This window comes from Apodemus sylvaticus, chromosome 5, assembly GCF_947179515.1.
Source record: "Apodemus sylvaticus chromosome 5, mApoSyl1.1, whole genome shotgun sequence".
In the NCBI taxonomy this organism is placed as follows: domain Eukaryota; kingdom Metazoa; phylum Chordata; class Mammalia; order Rodentia; family Muridae; genus Apodemus; species Apodemus sylvaticus.
In genome coordinates, this window is record NC_067476.1 from 69,570,465 (window position 1) to 69,580,575 (window position 10,111).

The 10,111-nt window shown below is 36.2% G+C and overlaps 1 protein-coding gene across 1 annotated transcript; it reads right to left on the reverse strand.

Annotated features, from left to right (window-relative positions):
* Positions 1–8,600: 8,600 nt before the first annotated feature.
* LOC127684352 (olfactory receptor 4C6-like) lies at positions 8,601–9,509 on the reverse strand. The gene has a single exon (XM_052181296.1). It carries the CDS (start codon positions 9,507–9,509, stop codon positions 8,601–8,603), a length of 909 nt encoding a protein of 302 aa, XP_052037256.1.
* Between the last annotated feature and the right edge of the window lie 602 nt (positions 9,510–10,111).

Genomic DNA, 10,111 nt, shown 5'->3' on the forward strand with positions numbered 1-10,111 from the left:
AACTTTTAACATGCAAAGATGCTGAATTTTGTCAAATGCTTTTTCAGCATCTAATGAAATGACCATGTGTTTTTTTTGTTTTTTTTTTTTGAGTTTGTTTACGTAGTGGATTACATTGATGGATTTCCGTATATTGAACCATCCTTGCATCCCTGGGATAAAGCCTACTTGATCTTGGTGAATGATTGTTTTGATGGGTTCTTAGATTCAGTTGGCAAAGATTTTATTGAGTATTTTTGCACTGATAAGGGAAACTGTTTTGAAATTCTATTTCTTTGTTGGATTTTTGTGTGCTTTTGGTATCAGTGTAATTGTGGCTTCATAAAATGAGTTGGGTAGTGTTCCTTCTGTTTCTATTTTGTGGAATAGTTTGAAGAGTATTGATGCTAGGTCTTCTTTGAAAATCTGAAAATCTGATAGAATTCTTCACTAAAACCATCTGGTCCCTATGGTTCTTTTCTTTTTCTTTTTCTTTCCTTTTTTTTCTTTTTTTCTTTCTTTTTTTTTTGGTGGGGAGACTTTCAGTGACTGCTTCTATTTCTTTAGGGTTTATTGGACTGTTTAGATGGTCTATCTGATCCTGATTTAACTTTGGTATTTAGTATCTTTCCAGAAAATTGTCCATTTCATCCAAACTTTCCAGTTGTGTTGAGAATAGGCTTTTGTGTAACTGTCTGCAGTGACACTGAATGGGTTACCTGGAAGGGAAGCTGACGATGTTTGGGAAGGCAGCAAAAAGAGATGGAGACCAAGGTCACAAGGTTTCAAGGTTTAATGGAGGACTTCAAATATATAGGCAGAGGAAAACTCTTCCCCACAAAGCTGGAAATTTCTTTGCAGAAGCAGTTCAGTTGCTTTGAAGGTTGCTAGTGTTTTTTTCAGGAAACTGCAGGTCCTTGAATAACAATGGGCTTCACGTTGGTCTGAGCACCTCCTTAGGTCAAAGGGATTATGGCTAACACAGGAGTTCCTGCTCAAAGGCTGGGAGAGGAAATTTACCTTGGTTGATGTTAAGTTCTTGCCAGGTAGCATCGCACACCAATAAAGCTCTCTATATGTTTGTTGAAAGATCTGATGTTTTTTTTTTTGAATTTCCTCAGTTTCTGTTATTATATCTCCCTTTTCATTTCTGATTTTGTTAATTTGGATATTGTCTCTGTGCCCTTTGATTAGTCTAGCTAGATATCTATCTTATTGATTTTCTCAAATTAGCCCTGAATTTGATGATTTCTTGCCAGCTACTCCTCTTTGGTGTATTCGATTCTTTCTGTTCTAGAGCTTTCAGGTGTGCAATTAAGCTGCAAGTGTATGCTCTCTCCAGCTTCTTTTTGGAGGCACTCAGAGCTGAGTTTTCCTCTTAGCACTGCTTTCACTGTGTTCCATAAATGTGTGTATGTTTTGCCTTCATTTTCATTACATTCTAAAAGTCTGATTCCTTTCCTTATTTCTTCCTTGACCAAGGTATCATTGAGTAGAGCATTGTTCAGCTTCAATGTGTATGTGGGCTTTCTTTTCTTTTTGTTGCTATTGAAGACCACCCTTACTCCATAGCAATCTGATAGGAGGCATGGAAATAGCTCAATCTTCTTGTATTTGTTGAGCTCTGTTTTGTGACAAATTATATGGTCAATTTGGGAGAAAGTACAATGAGGTTCTGAGAAGAAGGTATATTCTTTTGATTTAGGATGAAATATTGTATAGGTATCTGTTAAATCCATTTGGTAAAATTTCTGTTAACTTCACTGTGTCTGTTTAGTTTGTACTTCCCTGATCTGTCCATTGATGAGAGTGGGTGTTGAAGTCACCCACAATTATTGTGTGAGGTGCAATGTGTTATTTGAGCTTTATTAAAATTTCTTTTACAAATGAGGGTGTGCTTTCATTTGGAGTATAGATGTTCAGAATTGAAAGGTTTTTTTTGTACATTTTTCCTTTGATGAGTATGATGTGTCCTTTTGTGTCTTTTTTGATGACTTTTGTTAGAAAGTCAAATTTATCCGATTTTGGAATTGCTACTCCAGCTCATTTCCTGGAACCACGCGCTTGGAAAATTGTTTTCCGTACTTTTACTCTGAAGTAGTGTTTGTCTTTGACACTGAGGTGTGTTTCCTGTCTGAGGGAAAATGCTGGGTACTGTTTATGTATCCAGTCTGTTAGTCTATGTCTTTTTATTGGGGAATCGAGTCCATTGATATTAAGAGGTATTAAGGAATAGTGATTGTTGTTTCTTGTTATTTTTGATGTTATTTTTATGTTTGGTGGTTATCTTCTTTTGGGTTTGTTGAAAGAAGATTACTATCTTGCTTTTTCTAGGATGTAGTTGCCTCCTTATATTGTTGTTTTCCATCTATTATCCTTTGTAAGGCTGGATTTGTGGAGAGATATTTTGGTTTTGTGGAAAGATTTGGTTTTATCATATAATATCTTAGTTTCTCCACCTATGGTGATTGAGAGTTTTGCTGGGTATAGTAGTCTGGGCTGGATTTTGTGTTCTTTTAGAGTGTGTATGAGATCTGCCCAGGATCTTCTTGCTTTCATGGTCTCTGGTGAGAAGTGTGTTGTAATTCTGATAGGTTTCCTTTTATATGTTACTTGGCCTTTCCCCCTTTTTGCTTTTAATATTCTTTCTTTGTTCAGTACATTTGATGTTTTGATTATTGTGTAACAGGAAGTATTTCTGTTCTTGTCCAGTCTGTTTGGAGTTCTGTAGGCTCCTTGTATGTTCATGGGCATCTTTCTCTTTAGGTTAGGTAAGGTTTCTTCTAAAATTTTGTTGAAGATATTCACTGGTCCTTTAATTTGTACATCTTTGCTCTCTTCTCTACCTATAATTCTTAGATTTGGTCTTCTCATTGTGTTCTGGATTTACTGGATGTTTTGGGTTATAAGCTTTTTTCATTATGCATTTTCTTTGATTGTTGAGTCAATGTTTTCTATGGTAATTTCAGCCTCTGAGATTATTTTATCTCTTGTATTCTGTTGTTGATGCTTGCATCTATGACTCCTGACTTCTTTCCAAGTTTTTCTATCTCTAAAGTTGTCTACTGTCATGATTTCTTTGTTGTTTCTACTTCTATTTTTAGATCCTGGATGGTTTTGTTCAGCTCCTTCACTTGTTTGTGTTTTACTGTAATTCTTTAAGGGATTTTTGTGTTTCCTCTTTTAGGGCTTCTACCTGTTGACCATGCTCTCCTGTATTTCTTTTAGAGACTTTTGTGTTTCCTTTTTAAGGGCTTCTACCTATTGACTCATGTTCTACTGTATTTCTTTAATGGAGTTATTTATATCCTTCTTGAAATCCTCTATCAACATCGTGAGATGTGATTTTAAATCCAGATCTTGCTTTTCTGGTGTGTTGGGGTATCCAGGACTGGCTCTTTTTGGAGAACTTGGTTCACATGGTTCAATGTTGCTTTGGTTTCTGTTGGTGATGTTCTTGTGTTTTCCTTTTGCCAACTGCTTATCTTTGGTGTTAGCTGGTGTTGATGTCTCTGATGGTGGCTTTTCTGTCACGCAAGTCTCTGTATCTGTGTTCCTGGGAGAGCAGTTCTCTTTGTGTACATTGGTATGTAGGTACTCCTGTGAGACCTGCTCTCTTTTGGTTGTTTTTGGGTATGTAGCTCTGTGGCCCAGATCAGTTCTGGATGCAGGTGGAACACAAAAGATTCCTGTCCCAAGCTGCTCTTACCTTCTTGTGTCTCAGGGTTTCCAGCTGCTTCCTCTGAGTAGCAGAGCAGGTGTCACCTATGCTGACTATCCTCTCTACGTTGCTGGGTGGTTAGCTACCATCCTAGGGCCCTTGGATATGGCCCCTTGGATACGGTCTGTCAATTATCTCTGTCCTTTGAAACACTAGAGGGTTGTGTTTCAAGCTATATAATCAAAACAACACAATGGTAGTTCTGTTGTATTGTGAGCCTACATGACACACACACACACACACACACACACACACCACAAAATTTGAAGTGAGAATCAATTACATCTAGGGAATAATTGCTCTAAATCTATTATGACAAACCATTTGCATAATTACATGTTGATCAAGATTTTGTTGCCTTTCCCCTTATTATGAATACTCATATATATTTTTTTACATACATTCATCATCATGGAAATAGGCAAAGTAGCTTGAAGAATTAATTGCCATTTCATATTGTATCTAATCAAACTTTTAAATTTCTTGTCTGATTTCAATATATATATATAAATAGACTATATGTTAATATATATATTATATTAGCATAGTAACATATAAATACTATTTTAATATACATACTATGTTCATGACTACGTGGTGATTTATTGCCACTAATCAGGGTGTCACACATTAGTTTTGTAGACTCATTGTGCTAAATGATATCTTTGAAAACAGAATGAGAACATCACTCTTTTAATTAAAATTAATATTTTTAAAATTTTGGATTTCCTCAGACTCATTTTATACGGTGATCTGACAATAAACCCAGAGAAATCTGCATGCTTTGGCTTCGTGATTGCTGGGAATAGAGGAATGAGATACCATATCCATCCTGAAAATGTAATTTTAATTGTGTTTGCTAAATTAGCAACCAAATTGACAAGTGATTCAATTTTATAACATGAAGCTGCAAATATTTGAACTATAAGTATTACCTAATGGCACAGTCTTTGATGGGTTGAGCTTTATCAAATTATTAATTCTTACCTATTAAACAAATATTAAGTTAAGGATTCACTTTAAAATGCTTCTCAATGTTTACATTTGTGATTAAAATTAAAATAAATTTGAAGATTTTTGCAAAGATAAAATCTATCACACTATTAGTAGAACTTTCGTTCATTATCGTGAAATAGAAAAATAAGGATAAAGATGTATAGATATATTATCATAAAATATTTCTCAAAGTTTTATAAACATTGCTCTGAAGTTGAGAATTAAATGACATTTGGAAACTATATTAGAACTCATTCACATTTTCTGCTCAAATATATTACATAAAATAATTGGAATCAATAAATATCATAAAATATGTTTTAACACTGGATCACTTTGATAAGGGAATAATCACCCTTTTCTTCTAACAGACATATAGGCAACTGCATTGCTCCCTATATAACTGTAAGGCTTCCACTGATTGTGTGGAATGTTTTCTTTCACCTATTGGGTCTTATATTTTCTTGAAAATGCTGTGAAATTTTACAGATTTGTTTCTCCCTATAAGAATTTTTATTCCACTAATAGTAATATGGCTGTTTGCATTTTTAAACTTTTCTCAATTATTAGTTTTCCTGGTTATGGTAACACTGATTATTTCATCTATTTTCTTGTCAGAAGAAATCACAAGAAAAAATGATATATTTAAAATTCCAACTCTGAATAGAAATCCAGAAATGAACCCACACACCTATAGCCACTTGATCCTCAACAAAGGGGCTGAAAACATCTGATGGAAAAAAGATAGCCTTTTCAACAAATGGTGCTGGTTCAACTGGAGGTCAGCATGCAGAAGAATTCGAATTGATCCATCCTTGTCTCCTTGTACTAAGCTCAACTCCAAATGGATCAAGGACCTCCACATAAAGCCAGACACTCTGAAGCTAATAGAAAAGAATCTGGGGAAGACCCTTGAGAACATCGGTACAGGAGGAAAGTTTCTGAACAGATCACCAATAGCTTATGCTCTAAGATCAAGAATTGACAAATGGGAGCTCATAAAATTACAAAGTTTCTGTAAGGCAAAGGACACCACCAAAAGGGCAAATCAGTAACCAACAAATTGGGAAAAGATCTTCACCAACACTACATCAGATAGAGGGCTCATATCCAATATATATAAAGAACTCAAGAAATTAGACTCCAGAAAACCAAATAACCCTATTAAAAAATGGAGAACAGAGTTAAACAAATAATTTTCACCCGAAGAACTTCAGATGGAGGAGAAGCATCTTAAAAAATGTTCAACTTCATTAGTCATTAGGGAAATGCAAATCAAAACAACCCTGAGATTTCACCTTACACCAGTCAGAATAGCTAAGATTAAAAATTCAGGAGACAGCAGATGTTGGCAAGGATGTGGAGAAAGAGGAACACTCCTCCACTGCTGGTGGGGTTGCAAATTGGTACAACCACTCTGGAAATCAGTCTGGCGGTTCCTCCTAAAACTGGGCACCTCACTTCTAGAAGATCCTGCTATACCACTCCTGGGCATATACCCAGAAAATTCCCCAGCATGTAATAAGGATACATGTTCCACTATGTTCATAGCAGCCCTATTTATAATTGCCAGAAGCTGGAAAGAACCCAGGTACTCCTCAACAGAAGAGTGGATGCAAAAAATATGCTATATATACACAATGGAGTACTATTCAGCTATTAGAAACAATGAATTCATGAAATTCTTTGACAAATGGATAGAGCTAGAGGACATCATACTAAGTAAGGTAACCCAGACTCAAAAGATGAATCATGGTATGCACTCACTAATAAGTGGATATTAACCTAGAAAACTGGAATACCCAAAACATAATCCACACATCAAATGAGGTACAAGAAGAACAGAGGAGTGACCCCTTGTTCTGGAAAGATTCAGTGAAGCAGTATAGGGCAAAACCAGAACAGGGAAGTGGGAAGGGTTGGGTGGGAAAACAGGGGGAGGGAAGGGGGCTGATGGGACTTTCAGGGAGTGGGGGGCTAGAAAAGGGGAAATCATTTGAAATGTAAATAAAAAATATAATCGAATTAAAAAAATTATTTGGAATGCAAAAAAAAAAAATTCATGAGACAGCAGGTGTTCACGAGGATGTGGAGAAAGAGGAACACTCCTCCACTGCTGCTGGGGTTGCAAACTGGTACAACCACTCTAGAAATCAGTCTGGCGATTCCTCAGAAAAGTGGGCACCTCACTTCCGGAAGATCCTGCTATACCACTGCTGGGCATATACCCAGAGGATTCCCCAGCATGTAATAAGGATACATGCTCCACTATGTTCATAGCAGCCCTATTTATAAGAGCCAGAAGCTGGAAAGAACCCAGGTATCCCTCAACAGAAGAATGTATGCAAAAAATGTGGTATATATGCACAATGGAGTACTATTCAGTCATTAAAAACAATGAATTCATGAAATTCTTAGGCAAATGGATGGAGCTGGAGAACATTATACTAAGTGAGCTAACCCAGTCTCAAAAGATCAACATGGTATGCACTCACTAATAAGTGGATATTAACCTAGAAAACTGGAATATCCAAAAGATAATCCACACATCAAATGAGGTACAAGAAGAATGAAGGAGTGGCCCTTTGCTCTGGAAAGGCTCAGTGAAGCAGTATAGGGCAAAATCAGAACAGGGAAGTGGGAAGGAGTGGGTGGGAGAACAGGGGGAGGGAAGGGAGCTTATGGGACTTTCAGGGAATGGGGGGCTAGAAAAGGGGAAATCATTTGAAATGTGAATAAAAAATATATTGAATAAAAATTATATAATTAAAAAAAAGAAATCATCAAAATTACTCTAACATTAACTTCCTCACTAGAAATCAGGATAGAACCCATATCCATCATTCAAATAAAAATTTAATTGTGTTTGCTAAGTTAGTAAGCAAATTGAAAAGTGATTCAAATTTATAAAATGAAGCAGAAAATATTTGAACCATAAGTATTAGGTAATGGGACACTCTGAAGAGCTGAGCTTTATCAAATTATTAATCCCTGACTATTAAACAAAGTTACTAATTCTGCAAATTTACTAATCTATCTTATATTTGTCTTATTTTTAACTAACAAATTACTTGTTTATTTAGATAGTAGTGATAATATTTTCTTGTTCATTAAACTAAGTTAGCAGGGATATTTAGGTAAAAATAATGTCATTAACTGAGGCCATAGCTCTGTGGTTGATAACTTCTTCACGATGACAGAGTCTGTGTTTCATCCTCACTGTATAAAGAAAACTTAGGGCAGAAATAAAAGAACCATACTGATGCAGTAGTGCTGATGCAGGCCACTTTACTTGAATACAACACTTAGATAATGTCTGATTGGACACGTTGATGAATTAACAAGCATTATTTCACAAAAATGCGTCCTGTACTTTAACAATCTTCAGACCATATGTTATCCCTCAACCATCCACCTATGAGTTCTTTAGTCCTCTGAACGGTTCTAAATGACTTTTTATATTACATATATGTTTTTCCAATTTTTAAGTTATATTAATGTGCACATATATATTATAGAGGCACACATCCAATGAATCAAAGGGATAGCTTTAAGGGCAGAAGAAAAATGTAATGTAGTTGATGTCTAGTAGGGGAGATATTCAGGAGCACAATATGTTTAGTGACAAAGGCAGAAGAAAGGTGGATCAACAGAATTCTAAAACAAAAGGGAGTTGTTCAGATTTTGGGAAGCCAAGTGAATGTATAATGCAAGAAAATTCATAAATCCTATATTTCAAATAGTCTTAAAATATCAGACATTTTTATATTGTTAAAAGCATAAAATACCATCCTGGTTTCCATGGAAAGATGGACAATTTTATTGAGTATTCATTTCTGAAACTGGATATTTCTTATGATATACATGATGTTTAGCAAAAAAGTTACTTGGAAAGAAAAGTTTCCTATTTCCTCCAAAGTTTCCTCATAGCATTTTTCACCTGTTTATTCCTCAGTGTGTAGATCAACGGATTCAGCATGGGTGTGACAATTGAATCTGACACAGCCATGGCCTTGTCTATGGGATAGGTAGACACAGGCCTTACATATAAGAAAATACATGGCACAAAGAACAAGACAACCACTGTGAAGTGGGAGCCACAGGTGGAGAGGGCTTTGTGTCGCCCTTCAGAGCTATGAGTTTTCAGAGAGCACAAGATAGTTATGTAAGAGGCAATTAGAATAATGAAGATAGCCATACACATTACCCCACTGTTAAGGATGACAATGAGACCCAGTGTATGGGTATCCATGCAGGCCAAAGTCAGCAACTGAAACAAATCACATAAAAAGTGATCTATAATATTAGGACCACAGAAAGGGATTTGGTACATGAAAATAAGCTGAATAGTTGCATGTGCTAATCCTCCTATCCATGCTCCTGCCAACAATATACAACACATCTGAGGTTTCATGATGTTCATGTAGTGAAGAGGTTTACAAATGGCCACATAGCGGTCATAGGCCATCACAATAAGTAAAATGATCCCCACACCGCCAAAGAAATGTTCTGCAAAGAGCTGGGCCATGCATCCTTCAAAGGAGATAATAGTATTTTCAGAAAATGAGTCTACAATCAGTTTCGGGGCAATGACAGAAGAATATGTGACATCCACTAGGGACAAAAAAGTGAGGAAAAAGTACATAGGTGATCTTAAACTCTGGCTTTTGATCATGGTCACCATAATGAGCATATTTCCTAATACCATTACAACATACATGATTAGAAACACAGCAGAAAACATCTTCCGAAGGTCCTTGTTCTCTGTAAGACCCAAAAGAATGAACTCTGTCACATTGTTTTGATGTCCCATTTATCTTGTTCCACCTCAGAATTGTAGAACCTAAAATGAAGTTTGGTTTAAAATTAATCAATACTGTCTTTTAAGTCTTTAGTTGTCATACTGAATTGCTGGGCATTCTACTATATATGATAGAATAATTTCTTTTCTTTTCTTTAATTTTTTTTTTTTTTTTTTGGTTTTGTTGAGACAGGGTTTCTCTGTGTAGCCCTGACTGTCCTGGAACTCCCTCTGTAGACCACGCTGGCCTCGAACTCAGAAATCCACCTGCCTCTGCTTCCCAGAGTGCTGGGATTACAGGTGTGCGTCACCACCGCCCGGCAGAATAATTTCTTAATTATTTCTTTATGAAATCTCTTCATAAAGGCCTGTATGGTGACATAGGTCTATAATCCCAGCATTTGCAAGTTGGACAAAGAAAGAGCAGATGTTCAAGGTCATCTTTAGCTACATAGTCTGTTACTGGCTAATCTACGTGAGACTTTGTTTCAAACATAACTTTTCTTTCATGTCTAAAAGCTTCTTCTAGGTACAGAGGTGGGTGCTCTCAGCCAAACATTGTACTGAGCACACAGGACCCAATGGAAACTAGAGAAAGGACTCAAGGGTCTGAA